This window comes from Phaethon aethereus (assembly GCF_964289735.1).
Source record: "Phaethon aethereus genome assembly, chromosome: 6".
Lineage (NCBI taxonomy): Eukaryota > Metazoa > Chordata > Aves > Phaethontiformes > Phaethontidae > Phaethon > Phaethon aethereus.
Genome location: NC_138580.1, coordinates 1,660,493 through 1,680,681, shown reverse-complemented (window position 1 = coordinate 1,680,681; position 20,189 = coordinate 1,660,493). Strand labels below are relative to the sequence as shown.

Sequence of the window (20,189 nt, the reverse complement as noted above, 5' to 3'; positions counted from 1 at the left end):
AAACTTCATGCTTTCCTAATGCCTGTGTAAGTGCCACTTAATTTCTTGGCACCAAGAACACCAAGAACATTCAGTTTCTGAGTTTTTGCTGATCCAGAGCCGGTGAAACTTTAGTCATCCCCAGCATTTGTGATCAGCTTAAAGTGCTTCCCAGGAGCACCTGCCTTGATTTTAGCCTGTAGCAATAATTTGTAGAGTATCTTGTATTTTAGTTCATTATCTAGAATTACATCATATCCTACAACTACACAATGATAGATAAAAATAATTTGTCAAAGTAGTAACCGGTAAAGATTTGGAAATATGGATAAGAGTCATTATCCAAAATAAGCTAAAATTTTGTTAATAGTAATGAATAGTTTTACTGTTGTTGTGTACTGAATTTCTTCAAAAATTGATATAATCTTGTGCTTTAGGGCATGATTTCCTAGCAGAATGTGCTGATATCCTTGGAGCTCCACCTCTGTGATCGTTTCAAAATAAGGTCCCATAAATAACGGAAAGCAGATGGTGGAAGTGCAGCATGGATTTCAGATATAAATCTGGGAATGTCTTTCAAACTATTTCAGCTGAGTGCTGGCAGCTACTACTGCTTTGCCTACCACTGTTTCTTTGGATCATAGCTCTTGTCTAAAATTAGATTAAATTAGGCTACAGAGAATATTTGACGTGCTTTTTGGGTTTTGGCTATCTTTCTTCATAACTCAAGTTGGCCGAGCACCGTAAGACTGGCCTTTACGGTTCTTTCTGCGATGCACGGTTCCTTCCTGAGCTGTCTCCTTCCTGGAGTAGGTCGGTCTTAAAAGGATGCTGCAAGTTACTGGCTCAATATTATTTTAAACTCTGAGAGGCCTATGCACAGCGGTCGGTGGGGACGTCGCCATGGCATGTTACCCTGTGTTACGTGGACTGCTTGGAGAGTGAATGCTGCATCTCTAAGGCTTCAAGAATACTTCGAAAACGTGCGAGTTCCTTATTCTTGCACTCGGGATGTTGATTTTTAAATCGTCTCTATCTCGGACTTAATCTGTCAGCGGTGCTGATGTGCTGAGGTCGTGAGACGTCTGATGCGTGTCTGTGTCCGATGCGCAGTCGGTGTTCGTCTCTCCTTCGGTCTCCTGTGTCTGGGACGTGCAGCCGTGCCTGTGTCCCCCACTTCTATTTCGTCTTTCCCGGGTGTATGCGCCTGTCATCAACAGATAAATACATTGCTTGACTAGCTATCAAAAGTCTTGAAAGCACCGTGTATTCACAGAATCACAGAATTGATTCTGTGAATACACGGTGCTTTCAAGACTTTTGATAGCTAGTCAAGCAATGTATTTATCTTTATATTTATATTCCTTTAGTTTTAATAAGGATACACTGTACCGGGGGGATTTCTAACTGATTCCCCTTCTCCTTGGTTATGATTCTTCTTTTGTTTCCCCTTCATGACCTGTATTTCTGATTTGTGACGGCCCGTGGGAAGCTGCTGGCTCGGGTCGCTGGTGTACAGGCTTGCGGTGGGTCCGGCACCGCCGGGCACGGCGACACTGTAACCGTGACACGACCTGACACCTTCTCCCTTTAGAAATGGGGATTCTTAGGGTGGAGAACGTGTCCTTCCTGGTGAAATGACCCAAGGGGTGATCTAGACATCAGTAATGTAGCCGTGCCTCGTCCCAGTTATTTCTCTCAGAACGGAGCCCTGGAAAACACCAGCGAGACGCTTTGGAAAAAATGGCTTGTGAAAAAACGTGAACGGATATGGTTTTCCTGTCTTTAATGTTTTGGAACATGAAGAAATTGAGGAGTTCAGTGGTCCTGCCTTTCCGGATTGATAAATCATCTGAAAAGAAAAAAATGTAATTTTCCAAGCATTTAAATTTGCTAAATTAATTATTTAGTGCTTGTACAGCAGCTGCACGTGTTCACATATTGCTGTACCACAATTCCAGCAAATGGATATTGATAAAAAGGAAATCCTGACAACCGGAGAGGGATCTGTGATTCATGCTTTGCAGCTTTGCAGAAACTGTGCTTTGATCATCTATTCTCTTAACAATTCCAGGTGTTGTTAAGGTGGATTATGGCGATGTATCCGTCAGAAAAGCACTAAGAGAAAATCTGAAGTGTAAACCCTTCTCGTGGTACTTGGAGAACATCTATCCCGACTCCCAGATTCCACGGCGCTATTACTCCCTTGGTGAGGTACGAACCATTTCCGTCAGCTGAATTAAAACAATAAGTACACTGTGCGAGTGGAGGGATCGCTAAGAAGACGAAGTGGTTTTGGGGAAAGGAATGAAGTGCTTGTGTGCAATCCCTGTATCTTATTTTCCTTACCTTTGAGCGGGTTTTATTTTCTCTAAATCTTTCGTAAGGGGGCATTGCTATTTTGAATGTGTAAGTTCACCATTGAAATTTCTCTTGTAAATCGAGTAGCATATTGGAAAAGTGAGGTTTGTGACTAATATTTTGAAATAATTAAGTGATCTGCAGCAGCTGAAGGGAACTAGTAGTTTGGTTGTCACATGTAGAGTACAAAAAGCTTTTCTTTTTTTTTTTCTTTTTTTTTTTCCTTTTTTCTTTTCAAGAAATATGTTTGTTCATTGATGCTGTGTTTTGCAGCAAGGCTGCCTGGAGCTGCGTATCACAGACATTCCTATAACCTGGTAGTTCTAGTACCACCAAGGACTGAAATCTCTTTAAAATTCAGATAATCCTCTGTTAAAAATATTCTATTGAGTTGTACCCATGCTGAATTTTAAAAGCTCTTGAATGGTTTTATTTAAAGATAGCTACAGATAGAATAGCAATCAAATGAGCAAATGGCTTTTTTACATCCAGGAAAGTAATTTACTATTGAAACTTGCAATTGTAGTGAAAAATAAAAGCCACAGTAGGGTTTCCAGTTTAACTATGACAAAATGAAGTGAAACATGGTTTTACAGCAAGGAAAGAACTCATCTAACAAGTGTCAAACAATAAGGTTTTGTACGATATTGTCAGACTGGAAAATAAAAGTATGAGAAAGTAATAAAATAGTTATTAAAACACCTTATTTTTACCAACATGGCCTCAGTTTCTATGGAAACAGCAGCTCAGGCAGGATCTGTGAATTAAAACTGATACTTGACTATTGCAGCTGCCGACTGCCGGTTGAGCAGTAAAGTGGCTTTTTAGACCTAAGGCTCAGGTACCGTCACCAGCAGTCATGGACAATTTTAAAAACATCATAAGTGTATTTCTCACTCATTTTCCTCTCTTTCAGCAGGCATTTAGTCTCAGGTAGGACAAACCATCTGACCTGTAGGTGCAGCTGGCATCATCGGTCCACAGATGAAATTTCTAAACTGTGGAGTTGTACAGACCTGAAGTTCTTCTTAAGTAGTTTATGAAGCGCGTTTATTGTACACTTCACAGGCAGATCCTGAAGATTGCCAAGCCGTTATTTGCAACTAAATTTTCCATTCAGTTAGAACATAATTCATATGCAGCAACTGTATTAGATTTGAATTTCCTAGATGGGCAAAAATATGCATCAGAATGGCCATAAAATGTGCACAATCTGGTGAATACTGAATATCCTTTTTTACATTTTACTCATCTAACATTGAAAGTGAACACAAAGTAAATGCAAGACAAGAATTATTTTGTAAACCCGAGACATAATAATCATAAGTGAGTTTTCAAGTCACTTTTTATTTTATTCCTCTGTTTTAATGAATCAAGGGATTGCAAAAACAAACAAACAAACAAACAAATTACCTTTCTCGTGGAGATACTTTTTTTTTTAAATCACCTTTTCTATTTCTTTGAAAAGATGATTTAAGAAAAAAGGCTGGGATTACCGCTTGAGCTCGGATTATCATTCGAGCACATCAGTAGGTCACAGTGTGGGGACTGCAGTGGCTCTGGTGGTCCGCGGAGTGGCACGTGCTGGCCAAGGGGAGAGCAGGAGGCTGTCCCTGAGCTGGCTGGACCCCTGCAGCCGCGGCGTGCCTGCTGCTGGCGGCGCCCCGGTGGGGCCGGCTATTCTGCTGGAGCCACAGGGAGCCACTGGAAGTGACTCTGGGCTCTGAAGAAGGGCCGTTTGTTTTAAAAGCAGCTGGAAAGTGGTGGAAACCAGCAGTCTGGTTAGCAGCTGGCCCCCGGGGCCGGAGCCCCCAGCCAGGTGAAGGACCAGGCTGTGGAGCCTGCAACCTTTCCCCTGACTTCGGCAGCTCTGGGAGGATTAAGCAATTAGGCGCGCGAGCTTCTGAGAGATTGCCGGCCGGCACGAGGTGGTGCGGTTTCTTTCTGCCTGATTAACAACGTTCGAGCAGATTAAGAAGCGACCACGTCAGCTTTGCTGAGCCACTCCTCCCCAGCGTCGCTAATCAGACAGCTCTGTCTCGTTTTCCTTGCGTTGCTCTGTTAAGCCCGGTCCGGTGGCCTCGGTTTAGCGCTGACTGCCGTGCCTGTCGAGCCTCCGAAGGAGGCACGGGGAGCTGCAGATGACAGAGAGTTGTACTAAGTGCCACTGAAGTATTTCAAAATCCAGGGTTTCCCAGTGGTTTTACCGAAGGAATGAGAGCGCTTTGCTCTGCACACAGTAGTACGAAAATCACCCCACGCTGTTGAGAACGAGGAGGAGCAAGGGGAGCCGTGCTGGTACAACGGGGCTAGTAGAGAAATGAGGAGGGTTAAGAAAAAAAAGTATTACATGCGCATGCTGGGGTTCGTACAGGCTGAGAGCACGCACCGTCGTGGAGACTGCGACGCGGGAGAGCTTCGGCGGGGCTGGGCATGGTGGTCTGCGGTTGATGGTTGGACTTGATGATCTTAAGGGTCTTTTCCAACGTTAACAATTCTGTGATTCTGTGGTGTCTCCCCCTTCTCCTCTTGTACGAAGCTGAAGTTGGTTGATTGCTTTTATACGTGATCGTTTCCCTGGATAAATGTGTGTTCTATAAATAAGTTTTGGGGAGCGATGCTTTGGCACTTAGCCTGCTGCTCCCTCTTGCTTCTTGCTCTGATGGGCCTTTGTTTGATGGACCTTGGTGGTCCCTCCGCTCAGTCCGAGCTGAGCATCGCTGGAAGGAACTCATCACGTCGTGTATTGTGTCGCAGACGACGCACTCCTAAAGCTGCCTTCTTCCCAGCTGCATTATGTGCAAATTCACAGAATCACAGATTTATGTAGATTTTCTAATTTAAATTATGTAGAAATGGTTTGTTTACGCTGAGATGTTCACTAAGTGTGTTTGTTCTTCTCTGAGGATGGGTAGGTTCTGAGGGGAAAGGTTTTTTGGGGTTTTTTTTAACTTTTAAAGAGCATGTAATTAGTCACAAAGCTGTCCAGCAGCCTCTGCTCTGAAAGAGTCAGACATCAGACACGCTCATACTCAGTTTTTCTCCCCTGGAGAAGAGTCATCCCTGCTGGAAGAAAATAAAAGTGCCTATCTTGGGCAAGCCATTAGTTTTGCATTGTTTAGAAGTAAAAGCATATTGTATTTGTTAAACAAAACACAGGCCATTGAGTGAGATTTTCCTTGAACGCTGTTCATACTTACACTTAACGTGTGATTTAAAGTCTCATTATACTCTTGTAATTATTTTCGTTTTCTTTTGGGAGTGTGACATATTTACAAATTGCAAGTTAAAATACGTTCATATAGTTGAATGCATGGATAATGTGCTTTCGCCCACAGTGACGTAATTTTTTCTGCACAAAGATGACATTTACTGGCATTTTTTTCAAGGAACGTTGCATCTCTCTCTCTTCAGATCAGGAACGTTGAAACCAACCAGTGTTTAGACAACATGGGCCGCAAGGAAAATGAAAAAGTGGGCATTTTCAACTGCCACGGCATGGGAGGAAATCAGGTAAAATAATACTTTTTTTTTTTAACTTTTTTTTATTTTTACAATAATTGCTTTAGCCTGCTGCTGTGTAAGCACAGACGCAACAGCTATCAGCAAAAACTGATAAGAAAAAAAAAAAAAAACTGATTCACAAAACCTGATTCACCCGGCGCAGTGCGGGAGCTGCAGCTTGGCCTGTCGGCGCTTCTTTCCTTCTGCAGAAGATGGGGTTGGTTTGCGTAGACGGTTTTTGAGCCAGCAGGTACGGCCGGGCACTCAGCGGGTGAGCGTTTCGTCCTGATTTTGTCGTGAGAGAATCGGGATTCCCTCAGTAGTCCTCGGTTAATGCGGCTCAAACGTAGGCGTGTTGGCTCACTATAAAAAACAATAGCAACAGTTAGCAAACATATTAATGAAAAGTTCCAAATGGTTTGGGATTTTGAGCTTAAGAGTTTTAGGAGTACTCAAAAAGCCATGTTCTTGAGGAACAGCTGCAAACTTTGAAAACGTATCGGGACATACCTGTAGGTCCAGTGGAGTATCCGAATGAATATATTGAATATATTCCTGCTGTTTAGAGTGCGGAGAAATGCATTTAAAGTGTCAGATACTAACATTAGAAAACTTGATCATGAATTTTAATTGTCATTGGGGAAAAATCTTTTTTTAAAATGAAACAGGTAAAAATCTACGTGGCTAGTGGCTGAGTTAATCTGTTTCTAAAATGTGTGTATGAAAAACAAACATAGAGAATATTGATGGGAGTTGAGCTGTTTTCATTAGCGGAAAACCAAATAGTGGGGGCGTGGGGTGTTTCACTTGTGTCTTGGGTGGGTTTGAAGGGGAATGAAAAGGTAAATGGCAATCAGTCAGCTCATCGTGCCACGGGTGACTGTACCCGCTCTCTCTAAAAATACGAGTAAACTATTCACATTTTCAGAGCTGATTCACTTGGATTTAGTTGGGTTCTGCAATGTAAACCTATGATTAGGGGACTTTCACCCGGGCAGGCTGCAGCGTAGGGCTGCAGGACGGGGACCGTGCGACAGCAAGCGACGTGTGGCTGAGGGTGCCAGCCTGGCACGGCCACGAGGTCCCGGCAGCACCGGCACTGCTGCTGCCTACTCCTGTCCACCACACACGGCGTGAAAGGTGGGATGCTCCTGCACAGTCCCTGTTTTCCCCATCACTGACTTGACCTAGAAGTTCATCAGAACTTGCTGCAATCTCCTCCTTTTACTTGCACCTTTTCGAATGTAGTTCAGCCTTGTTTTTCTACTTTTTGGTTTGCTTTGGAAAACCTTTCTCCTCTTTTTCCCCTTAATTCTGACTGTTTTCTCAAATTAAAGACTTCAGCTCCCTTCATTCAGCTTCTGACATACCTCAGAGCCGAGGGCTGCCGTTGCCTTCACCCCCTGCAATTAAAATCCCTAGAGATCCCTCAGCCAGACCTGAAGTTTGTGCTGGCATCTCTCCCCAGGAAGGTCTTTGGACCATATACCTACTGGGTAATGCTTGATGAGGGTGGCTTTTCCTAGTGCCACATCTTCTAAAAAAGATGCAGGACTGTAGAGCAGGGTAAAGTTGTCCATCATACTTACCCCAAACTTCACTATCTTTCTAAATTTTACTTTGGAGATGGAAGTGTTAGTGTTTTAATAAGACTGCATATGATCAAGGTTGAAGAGTCTCTTTACACCTGGGGTGTTTGGCAGTTTCCCCTTCTTTCCATACGTCCTGGGAAGACCCCTCTCTTTTTGCTGAAAGAGGAGAAAAATCCTGGATGACTGTCACGTCTCCAAACCCTCAGTTCCTCTGAAGAACAAGGTGTGAGGTGAGGAGGACTCTAAGGCTCTGAGATAAAGACAGATGGGTTGTGAATGTATATATGGACCGTATATAAAAGAAACCCTAATAACGAAGAAATAGAGCCATTCTTTCTGAGCCTTCCTAAGCCAATATATCTCAACTCTAAGCAAATTTTGGCTCCGGTCTCCTTGACACTTCTCACGTCAACCAGAAGCGGCAGGTAGATCTGTCGTGTGCACCTGCGGGACGAAGAGACTCTGTTCCTCTGCATTCGCATGAGCAAAGAGCATTATCTGTCGTCTGGGGAGGTTTCGCTAGGAATACCTGGCCCGCACGCAGAACGTTATTCATCCCTTAGTGCTCATATACAACACCCGTTAAAAGTTAACTGTATTAAATTCTCTTCTAATGAAAAATAAGAACTGAACTAAGGCATGTAAATGCTGGGGGCAGGGGGGCTGTACGGTGACAGAAATAGCTGAGGAGCAAAACTACTTCAGAATGAAAATGAAACAAGAATAATACCTAGCTCAATAGGGCCGAGCAAGATGCGCGGGTGCGATCCAGCTTGAGGCGGGGACAAATATCTCAGAGCTATTGAAGTCTTTTAAAGGACTTAAGGATTCTGAAAATACGGATTTCTTTTAAGGAGGAATTTTTTTAATTTTTGAGAAAAATGACATATGTTAACTGAGGCCCTTCGTGTGAGAATTGTTTTCAGAGTATAAAACTGTGGGTGATTTGTTGTTGCATTGGCATGGGTATTTCAGATTTTCCTAACTCAGGACCTGGTGACTATTAATGATCTTGAAAATAAATACTATGAATCTCCTAATGCAGTTAAATGCAATCTTAGAACTGCTTTTTGCTCCATATGGAGGGAGAAAAAAGCAAAGCCTGTCTTCAAATCAGCTGGGGGTTTTTTTCCTGTTTAACAACCCATGCCTTTTCTCTTGTCTGGAGCTTCAGCTGTGCTAGGTACAGCAACGAACCTGCTTCTTGTCAGCAGAAAAAATCACCAGGGAAGTAGCGAGCACACCGTCATTGTGGCCGGGCGGTCGCAAAGGGTCCCGCGGTGCTCCCTGCTCCGCCGGCGCGGCCCCGCGGTCCCTCCTCTGTCGTGGCTCCTGGGTCATCTGTGCCATCGCACGCTGCCAGCAGCTTCTCCGCCTGGTCTCATCATGTCTGAGAGCGCGGCCGTGGGAAGTCTGGAGCGGTAAGGGCGATTTGGTAGCAAAGACCTTGGAGGAGGTCCCTTCCTGGAGAAGGAGGTCCCTTCTGTTTCCTCTAGATAAATACCGTGGTGTTTTTTTCCGAAAAGAATAGCAGAGCAAAGTGTGAGCAATAGTGCGGCCGTGACCCACGTGGCTACTTCTCCGCGTGCCGCGCAGCGACGGCAGCCCTGCAGCTCCTGCTCAGGGTCCCAGCGGGTGCTCAGAGCCCTGGCAGAGGCTGTGGTCTGGGGACTTTTCGCTGTTTTACAGCCTGCACCTATTTCCTGAGCACGGAGGGATGCGCTGGCAAGTGGAAGAAACTTGCTTCGTGCAGAACCTCTCCCCGGGTGGCTCGGGGCTCCTGGCCTCGGTTGCCGGCCGCCGAGGCTGTCGGCGGCATGTGTGCGTGGCAGCTCTGCGTGGGAGAAGGGTTTTTTGGAAAGGACATCGTGGTTCCGGCAGGACGGGGAGTGTTTTGTCAGGATTCGTTTTGAATGAATGTGGAATTGCATCAGCCAGGAGTTCGCTCGGTGTGAACTTACCCGGGGCAGCTGTTGCAGGGGGAGATCAGAACAAATGTCATGTTTCATATGTTTTAGTAAGTGTGCTGGGGGAACATGACTCCCTTCTGGCAATGTTTTATGCAGAAAGTTCAGACTCAGTACTGCTGAGTTAAAAAAAACCCCGACACGCACCGTAAGGGTTGTTAGAGGGTTGTTTTTTCCCCAGTTAGCTCTAAATAATGGGTCCTTCAGAAACAGTTCTGTTTCCTGGAGTTTCCATTTTTTCCCATTCACAGTAAGTGTGCATATTTTCAAATGCCTTTCAAACATGAGCGCTTTCTGTGTAGAGGCATGTAGAAAAATAATTTATAAGCTCTCATCCATGAGAATTTATCGGCATGCTATGATTATTTGCTTACTACGGGGAATGGATAGAAATGTGCAGACTGCCTGACCCGTGAGACGTTTCTGTAACAGAAGGCCTCCATTTCCAGTAGGTTATAAAGAGTACTTTTTCTGGAATGATACCGCTGCCAGGTCAGGAGGAGAGGCATACGATAGATACCCTGACGGCAAGCCCGGTGGGAACTTGCTGTGGCTGCCAGCAAAGCCATCTGATCACAGCTCGGTCACTGAAGACTAACGCAGGGGTCACGTTTTACATTTTTAGTTAGCTCATTGATCAACTGCAGCTGCTCGGTAAGTCATCTGAAGGCATTTTATGCACAAGATTGAACAGGACGAAACCTTCAGTGACGATTAGACCCTTACTCATGCGACTGATACAACTTACACACAGAGAGGGATCGAGCGGTACGTGTGCAGCTGATCTCAAACCAAATAATCTCCTTGGAGAGCTCACTCGATAAGGAAAAACAGCACCCGTGACAGACTTTGAGTTTAGTGCCTTGATTTTATTAATTGTAGTATCTTAGGTAAATACTAGATTTTCTAAGTGGTTACTGGAAAATAATTTAGCCCTTCGTTGCTCTTTCTGCCTTTTTCACCTTTTACAATCTCCTGTTTTCCACAACTCGGCTTTCTGTGTAGCTTTTCATCTTCTAAACAGACCCATTATGAATAAAACTAGTTATTGCTTTTATTTTGTTAGTCCATTGTGCTGAGATATGATTCCCCTTGCAGACTTTACATCATTTTTATGGATTGAGGTGATAAACCTTGGGGGCAGGAACTGTCTAATACTCTGGATTTGCTCCGGATGCAGCACAATGGAGCCCGCGGTGATCTTCAGCCCCGTTATAATAACTGTGATTAATAGGGAACAAAGGAGCCATGCCTGCATGTTAAATAACAGTATCTTTTATTTAGCACAATCAGAATGAGAATAATGCCTTCTTTTATAGAGTCTACGGAAAACCTGAATTGCTGCTGCTTTAAATTGGCAGGAAGAGTCACCGGGGAGTGCGGGAAGACTAGCATTAGGTGTGTAGCATTGCAGTAATGAAGCCTGGGTAGATAAAATCCAGAATACAGGTGTGCCTGTACCTGCTAAGAAGCGTGAATTTGGCGTAATGTTGCTTGTCAGCAGCGAGGGAGGAGAGCAGCCCAGTGAACCTGGAAGCAGCGACAGCTTTTTGTGGCAGATGTGTAGGCAGACATCCTTTATGAAGTGACAACTCTCTGGAAAACAAAACAAAACAAAAACAAAAACAAAAACAAGCCAAAACCAACAACAAAACCCACAACTCCACCACCCCCGGGGAGCCAAAAATCAGGTTTTTTGCAGTTTCTGTGGAAGATGCTGAATGTACCCGAAACCCCTATGGAATAACAGTGGTTTAGAAAAGGACAAAGGACGCTGTGGTGGAGGACAGAGGTTTGAGCATCAGGAAGGCGTGCTGGCCACCAACACAAAGCGGGGATGCCCGTGTGTTTCCCAGTGCCCTTTTCCGAGTGCGATAAAACCGAGTTCCTCGGCAACCCTTGGAAACCTCGCTAAAGCGAAGCATCGCCTGCAGATCCCCCCTGCTGTTGCTGTACATGTCCCCAGTAGATTCTGCCAGTCACTTTTCCTTCCTTCTGTTTTGTTTTATTTTTATTACAACGACCATTTAGTATAGTTCCAATCATTGACTTCAATCCGTGATAGCTGGTGGTAGTTACAGCGTTTCTCCGGACTGCAGTGAACCACTCAGAATTACAGGGTTTCTCTCCTTGGGGCTCAGCCTCGGGATAAATGAATCCTTGGCACTGGGGGTTAGAGGTTGAGAACAAGTTTTATATGAACCTTCCAAAATGTGAAAGTCACTTCTGGCTTGGCAGCGTTCACAGACTTGGGTGATTGTCTGCGGGATGGGATGAGCTGCTTTCATGGCATTACAGAACTTGGCATAACCTGTTTTCTATTTTTTTAGAAATAAGTTTGATCCCTACTTCCAGAGTGGCCACAGGGAAACCTGTGAGCTATTCAGGGGCTCTGAGCTGGGCACGTCTTCAGGTCACCCAAGAAACTGAAGATTGACCCTTGATTAGACTTGCTAGCCTGCTGGTGGGATGCACTGTCTTGGTGGGTTTGTGTGGTTTTAGTTTAAATATTTTCCTTTAGGGTGAAAAGAAACTGTTGGAGTAGCAAAAACTAAAACCCATTCAATAAATGATCCGGAATTAAAATAGGGCTGGATATGTCCAATCCCAAACGCTCCGGATGAAGGGCTGGATCTCAGAAGGGCTGTTGCTGCAGAAATCCTGGTCTCGACCAAAGTCAGCCTAATGCGTATCCCGTCCCCAGCAGTGGCTGGATGCTACAGGAGCTTCTGGGGAGGTGAAGAAAGCATACCTGCATTTCTTGTGATTAGAAGGAATGAAAATCTTCCCCCCCCGCAAAGAGCTGTTCTTTGAATAGTGGAGTGTTGGAACTGGGTATTTTTTCCTCCCAACAGCCAGTGCAGTTGTTCTGTGATACGGGATGGACTTGCCTGTTGAACACCGATCTCCCAAAAAGTCCCCTTTGATGGAAATACGGAGGCAGCCTGCCCGAGCTGCGAGGTGCCTTTTCTACATGGCTGTTGTGGATTTGTTCAGGTGCGAAATGCTTAAGTGGTTGGCCGGCCTTGAGAAAGGTGAGATTTCAGTGAAGAGGCAAAACATCCAGGTCCTTGACCCCAAAAGTGACTTCAACAGGCAATTTAACTGTGAGTCCTGAACCCTTTTTGGGTGCTAGGGGAATCGGCTTCAATTTGCCTGTTTTGCCTAAGGTGACTTTCAACATTTAATGTGTAAACAGTTTCAGGAGGAGAGGAAAAGTGCTTTCCTTGCAGGTTTTATTAGAATATTTTAAATCAGTTATGAAAGGTGAATTTGAAATTTACCTGCGGGAGTTCCATAGATCATTGAAGTGGTTGGCAGAATAAATTAGATTTCTCTGTACTTAGTTATGTCCAGTTTATAACCTCCTTTACTGCGTGGCGGACTTCTTGCTTGATTGTACAGACGCGTCCTCAAGATTTAGTTCCACGTAACGAAGTATAAAATAAAGGTATGTGAGCAGCGTTCTCAGCATTGAACTTGGGAATTTACAAAATACGCCGGGTGGCTGTTTGCAAGGGCCGACTGTGCAGCCAGCCTGACGTCGGAAGCAGGCGTGTGACCCCAGGCCCCGGGAAGCCAGCCCGTGCTCCCCGCGCCGCTGAGCGGGGAGGTGGGTCGTGTCCGCGTCCCCGCAACGCGGGTGCTTACGGGAGCAGAAGGCTGGACTGCTGCTCGGGAAGCCCTTTGCTGTCTTGCGCCGCAATGTGTGGCGTGAAACGTACTGTTTAATTAGCTGTAAAATGCAACGTGTTCCTCACCCTCTATTTTTATATGGCATTAATATAATTATATCTATAATTAATATAGATGGTAGCAAAATGCTAGCCTGATAATTTTACATCGTCTTAATTAGCATTCATTTCTCTTAAGATGGCACGTTTTTCAAACCCATCTTCTGTAATTGTTAATTCAGACATCACTTATTCTTTCAAAAGATATAATGGAACAGTGTACTGCAATTACCAAAGATGAGAGGAAAAAGATATATGCAAATGGAAATACTTACATTTTGAAATGTATTCGCCTTCTATAAAGCACAGAAGAACACATCTCTCTGAGGCTAAAAGCATGTCTCTGAGGCTAGAAGAAAATGCCTGATGCAAATATGTTTACTGTAAAAAAATCAACACAAATAAGTTGAAAATTAAAGTTAGAATTTGCCTCAGGATGAACGGTTATGGATAAATCTCTGAATAAGCGGCATAGTAAAAGATGAAATATCTGTACAATATATTCATATGAGTGATTCTTGAACCCAAACTGCTACTTTGAGTGAGAGATACTTAGTGCTACAAATGATATAAATGATTTTCAAATTAGATTTTTTTGGCCATGTTTCTCGCTCCAGCTATAGCATGACAGCAGGCAAGTAAGTCCAGTATTCTACCAGTAAGTAAGATTTTTGGCTGAAGGTGTTTAAAGGAAAGAACAAAGCCCCTCCCAGAAGATTTTCTTGTTGAATATTAATTATGGTAGCTTTGTAGCTGAACTTTATTAGAGTATATGGTTTTGAATAATGGTTGTTTCAGCCCAGGTCTTCGATACCTCAACTACGTGCTATCTTTCTCTCCCTGATCCAGTCTTTGGCTGGTTTCAATCAAGGATGCGACACTTGGGAGTCTGAATCCCAAGCAGTGTGCTTAGTATGAGTAGCACCACTGGACAAGTAGGGCCTGTTTTACTTATAAATGAAATAAACATGTCTATGGAAGAGATATATATCCCTTCCAACAAACAGGTACATACTTATATAGATATTTATAGGTATCACAGCTCAATGTTATAGCACCAATAGTCTTTTTGACCCATTTTAGGTTGTTTATTAGTTTTTCCCAAAGTTTCTTCCTTCTTGACTTCTGTGCTTATTATTCCAAAAATCGTAGAATCACAGAACCATTAAGGCTGGAAAAGACCTCTAAGATCATCAAGTCCAACCGTCAACCCAACACCACCATGCCCACTAAACCATGTCCCAAAGTGTCATGTTCTTTGAACAGGGATCATTTCAAAACAGTGTACTGGAGGCGGATTTTCTGAGTTCTTGATGAATGATTGAAGATGGTTGATTTTGTTTTTACATTGTTTTATTTTGAGAAGATTTTTCAGATGTTAATATAAATGAGAATAATAATTGTTGAATAATTTTTTATAAATTTGAAGTTGAATAATTTTTATTAATAATTATATTAATAATTATAAAGATGAATAATTTTTTATAAAAGCTTCAGACCTCGGTTTCGTGGACTGCTCTTCTACAGTTTTTGACGAAACCTCAGAAATGATCCTGAATTTTTTTAGTAATCTTATGCACTTCCATGAACTTAGCCTGGTGTGCTAATACCAGCTCATCTGATCCAGAGGACATACATCTGTTGGACCTCTACAAAACAAACCAGTGATCAGTCTGATCAAATGTAGACCTTTTTTATCGGCCTTTGGTTTTTACTTACCAGGGACAAGGTGTAGGCAGACATCTTACGATTAAAAAAAAAAAAAAAAAGTTGGAAAAAGCACAGAAATTGAGGACACAAACTGGAACTTGGGAAGTGCATGTGTGACAGTGTGTATGAATTAGAAAATTTGAAAAAACTGCTTCTACTGCCGTGCATTTAACATACTCGAGTACCTGTGAGTGCTTTAGTTCTTGCTGAGATTTGCCAGAGACAGACACAGTTAGAGCTGCTTTTCAAGATGACACCCGTGTCTGCTCCTCGGTCAGCCCTCACCTCTAAATTCTCGTCTCTAAATACTTCCAGAATGTAACTGAACACGCTAGTGCATATATGGAGTTTTCAGCACCTTGGCAGGACTCATGTTTGCAAAACAGAGAAGAGGTGGCACTTTTTTTTTAAAGGTTCTGAGACTTGCTTTTGCAGATAGAAGAGTGGGCAAGGGAAATGTCGAAAATATCGATAGGAACACAAAGTGGCATTTTTGATGTGCTGCGGACTCATTTCACCCCCTTCCAAAAGGACAGCGTGCTCCGCAGTGTGATCTCAGCGGAGCGCTGGCAGGTTGGTATTTAAGAGTCTCTCTTGCCACTGGAGAGAAGTGCCAGCATTGGCCTGTGGCTGATGTGTTTTTAAGTGAAAGCATCTCTTTGAGACCCTCAAGTTCGATCTCGGTGATTTATCGCTGGATGAATAAATGCAAAAGGCAGCTGGTGCTCTGCCATGCCTTTGGAGCCCAGATTTCCACCCAGACAAGTGGCCGGTGAGCGGTGAATAAGAAATTTGGTAAATGGAAAGACTGCTGATCCTAGCAGCTCTTGCTCTCCCTCATGGCTTTGATTTGGACCTGGCTGCTCCCCTCCCACCTTGGCGTGCTGATTTCGAACTCCATGATTGCTTTGAAAGATTTATCTGAACCTCCAACTTCAAAAGTCTTGCCTTTATTCCCTTGGCTGCTTTGTGCAGTATGTTTTTTAAGAGTTACGTGGGGACAATTGCCTTTCCTAGCACACCACTGCCAAGCGTCCTGTTTCCAGGTGATGTGGTATCTCCCGCGCTCTGCTTAATTCACTGAAAAAGTTTTCCTTGGCTCCTTCATTGAGTGTTCTTCGTTGACTACAATTTAATGTTTCACTGGAAGTCTCGATGGCTAGACATCCCCTGGGGCACTGCATTATTGGTGGCTCAGATCTCAGTCTAGGCTCTTTTAATTATACTGTAGTCCTTTTACAAGAGGAATGGGTTGTGTAGGAACTCGGAAATCACCAGGTAATTGAGGTGTATGTCCACAGGCTGTATTTGTCCGTGCTTTTATTACATTTTTCTGTTAATTTAGGCATTGACACATAAGTGAATATTTTGCATATTTTTGATGACACTGTGTCTCCTTTGCAGCTGTAGATAAAGATTTATACTCATCAAAACTTGAATGGGACGTCATAATTCTATCATCTGTCACGGTTTTGACGTTATTTTATTAACTGCAAACTTTATTCTATTTCTGTTTCCACCGCGGGGGTCCTGCAGCTGCGTGAGCTCCAGCAGCAGACCAGGGGCTCTTTGTCGTGGGATGGTGGATCCTTGTGGACAGGCTGAGGCTCTGCTCTCTGGTCTCCTTCTGCTGAGGAGAGGGGACAGAAAAATTCACTTTTTGCTAAGAAAAGGGTTCTCTGCAAGGAAAGCAGGAAGCAATACAGATCCAAGGCCATTTCAGGAGCTTTTGTGCTGGGGCTGGCAACATTATGGTAGTTGTGAGCGGTGGGTTAGGAGCAGAGATGCTTCCCATGTGTCTGAGCCATGCGATTTAATGTAAAAACTGGCAGTTGTCTACCAGCTTTCTTCCTTCTCTCCCCCTTCTTGTGTGGTCTCCATGTTTTCATCCATCTCTGGACAGTGGACCGTGCTCCTTGTGTGGCTGGTGAGGAGCGTGCGGGAGGGATGGCTGGAGACCCCACGGCAGTTTAAAGTTATCAAGAAACTGCAGTCAAATTGATTTAGCGCTTCTCCGGCTCCCAACCCACCCACAAAGTGTCAAGATGTAGTTCGACATGCTTCTGCCATCAGCCTGAACCCTGCTGCAGGGCCTCGGTGGTGATACCACGAGAGCTCAGCCAGCGCTGCGTGGCGGCCCTGCAACGCAGAGAGACCATCGAACTGGTCATATTTAGTTACCGCAAATGAACGAATCCTTATTGTGCACGCGTTCAGGGAAAAGAGTCAATCACAGCCTGGGTGGTGTCCAGCTGGCTCCTCGCTGAAGGCGTTCGGTTAAACGATCCCGCTGAAACTTATCACGGGTTTGATAGAAGTTTGTTGAGGGAGTGTTCTTGCGTGTCTTAATTTATTTCCTAATTTTATTAAGTGACCTGATATTCCTGAAATAGTCATGCATATGACTCTTTAACGTAGATAATCTTTGGTGCCCAAAGTTAAGGTAGATACTAGGAGGAAGACTTAGTTTAGGAAAGTTTGGATTTTTCCCATGATGGGCTCGGTTTATCCCTTGTATTAAAACATCTGTGAAATTCCTCCTGATGGCACTAATCACAATTACATGCTTCTGTAGAATTCGCAGGAGGTAAAACTGAGTGTACGCCTGGGTGATTCCTGGGCTTGGTCCCTCAAAATTGCTTTTCCTAAACATGATACGCCTTCTCTTATCTACAACAGACATTCACTAGTGGAGAAACTTGATGAAACTCTCATGAAATCCAAGGCACCACCTCAGTCTTTGGAGAAGAGAGTAGTTTCTGCTCCACTGGAGTGAAAATTGCGTATATTCCGAAGCGGCAGTGGGTTAGGACTTTTGCTGACTCTTTGTCACTGCAATCGTTTTCTGTTTCCAGGTGTTTTCTTACACTGCTGACAAAGAGATCCGCACAGACGACTTGTGCCTGGACGTCTCGAGGCTGAACGGCCCCGTCATCATGCTGAAGTGCCACCACATGAGGGGGAACCAGCTCTGGGAGTACGATGCCGAGGTACCCGAGGCGCCGGCGATAGCACCCGCCCTCGCGGGGCAGCCTTAGAGCCAGGAGTGAATTCCCGATAGACTGTGGCCGTGTCGCAGGGGAGTCTGTGAGTGCCGGAGCTTGGTGGCGTGGTGTGCCCCGACGGTGTCTCCGGCCGTAGCACGGACTCGGGAGCGCAAAGTAATTTGGCTAACCGCCAGGTTTTAAATTGTGTGTCCACAAAATTTTATTTTTAGAGGGGTGAGAAAGTCAACTATTGTTTACAAAAGCTCACTTCTAGTAGCTGGCGCTGTCTTGCATTCTTGCAAACCTAAAGAAGTTATCTGCATTTTTTATATAAATCAAGTAGAAAAGAAGATTTATTTATTTTTCAGTTACAATTTTTCCAGTTTATTGCTACTGCCTCTTAAAGATTCTTGACTCTGGATTTAAATTGTGTTTAATCATTTTCTGCATCCCAGTCTCCTGTTTAGTTTGACACTACTGTGGGATGGGAGGTGGCCGTTTCTGGTTTTGAGAGAGTGCAATTTGAAGAAATTCGGTGGCTTAAGGAGAGCTTGTGAAATTAATACAAAATATGTATAAATATCTCAGTATTTTATGGCCAAATAATTCTTCTTTTTAAATGAGACAGGAAACAGCGGGTGAAAATTACAATATTCATTTTAAGCTTTTGCTCTGAAATGTGAATGTGCAGTTTTGCATGGAGAAATTCACACAAAGATATTGGCATTTTCTTCAAGACAGGATCTTTCTAACATGTTATGGTAAGAAAAAAGCATGCAAACCTGCCATTGCATAATATTGAACTGCCGAGTAGAAAAACAGCGATACTTACCGTTGGGGTGCAATTTAATTGGTACCTTTTGATACATTCTCAGGTTTAACATTTGAATTTAAACCAATTTTCTCTTTCATAATGAAGATTATTTTTCTTCTTACATAAAATACATTAATATTTTGATAATTTTTAGGTACATTTGACAATGTTCATGCCTGCAATTAACACCTGAGATTTAAGATCGTCTATCCTCCTTTGTTTCATTCCTGCGAGAAGATGATAATTGATTTTTAATCAGTTTTTTAGACTGTTTTAAATAGAAGCTAAGGGGCGTAGTGCTGACCAGGGGCCGAGGACATGGAATCGGTGTCGGAGGTTCCTGATCCATCTCTGTAGGAAATTAAACATCGCCAAACCCAGCGGGCACAGCGTCCTCAGCCTGTGCGGGGAGTCAATGTCTCCTCGCTCTCAGCTGTCCCGAGCAAATGCAGGCAGGTCTCTGCTCGGGTCCAGGGTGGCTTTTTAGTTATGTTCGGAGTGGTCATGGCAAGTCTCACTGGTCTGACACCCTGTGATGCAGGATGCGCTGGTGCGTAGCACAGCAGCAGCATCCTCTGCCCACCAGTGTGCGTGGTTCTGCTTTAAACTTTAACACCTTAATGTATCAGGTTTTCTGACTCTTAAATTGAAGTATTTCAAGTTTATCTCAGCTATACCTTAAAGGATGAATTCTGAATATTGAATAAATATTAATTTCTAAAATATTTTAAATAATATTTTTGTAGAATCACAGAATCATTAAGGTTGGAAAAGACCTTTAAGATCATCAAGTCCAACCATCAACCCAACACCCCCATGCCCACTAAACCATGTCCCAAAGTGCCACGTCCACACGCTTTTTGAACACCTCCAGTGATGGTGACTCCACCACCTCCCTGGGCAGCCTGTGCTGATGCCTGACCACTCTCTCAGTACAGAAATTTTTCCCAATACCCAATCTAAACCTCCCCTGGCACCAGTTGAGCCCATTTCCTCTCATCCTGTCGCTGGTTCCTTGGGAGAAGACACCAACCCCCACCTCAGCACAACCCCTTTCCAGGCAGCTGTAGAGAGCGATGAGGGCTCCCCTCAGCCTCCTCTTCTCCAGACTGAACATCCCCAGTTCCCTCAGCCGCCCCTCATCAGATTTGTGCTCCAGACCCCTCCCCAGCTCCATCGCCCTTCTCTGGACACGCTCCAGCACCTCAACATCCTTCTTGTCGTGAGGGGCCCAACACTGAACACAGGATTCGAGGTGCCAGTGCCACCAGTGCCGAGTCCAGGGGCACGATCCCTGCCCGGCTCCTGCTGGCCACACTAGTGCTGATACAAACGAGACACATTTTTATGTGCTTCAACAGCCCAGCCCTGGCTGAGCCCAAACAGCGCAGAAGGCAAGCCTGTTTTTCGGCTCTTCGCTAGGATCCGCGCGCTGAGGGGCTGCTCTCGCTCCCACCCCAGCTCTCACCTTTCCCAGGTACCAGTCACTGTTCGGTAGCTGGGCACGTGGCCCAAGGCAAGGTTCTGCGCAAGATGCTCTT

The 20,189-nt window shown here is 44.3% G+C and overlaps 1 protein-coding gene across 3 annotated transcripts in view; it reads left to right on the top strand.

Moving 5' to 3' along the window:
• The window catches only part of GALNT13 (polypeptide N-acetylgalactosaminyltransferase 13), a gene marked incomplete at its 3' end in the record, with an annotated part of 135,036 nt that overhangs the window by 105,601 nt on the left and 9,246 nt on the right, over positions 1-20,189 (top strand). For all 3 annotated transcript variants that reach the window (XM_082001646.1, XM_082001645.1, XM_082001644.1), the window contains exons 8-10: positions 2,054-2,193; positions 5,755-5,853; positions 17,703-17,837. In XM_082001646.1, coding sequence (XP_081857772.1) covers positions 2,054-2,193; positions 5,755-5,853; positions 17,703-17,837 — 374 coding nt within the window. The remainder of the gene's footprint in view (positions 1-2,053; positions 2,194-5,754; positions 5,854-17,702; positions 17,838-20,189) is intronic.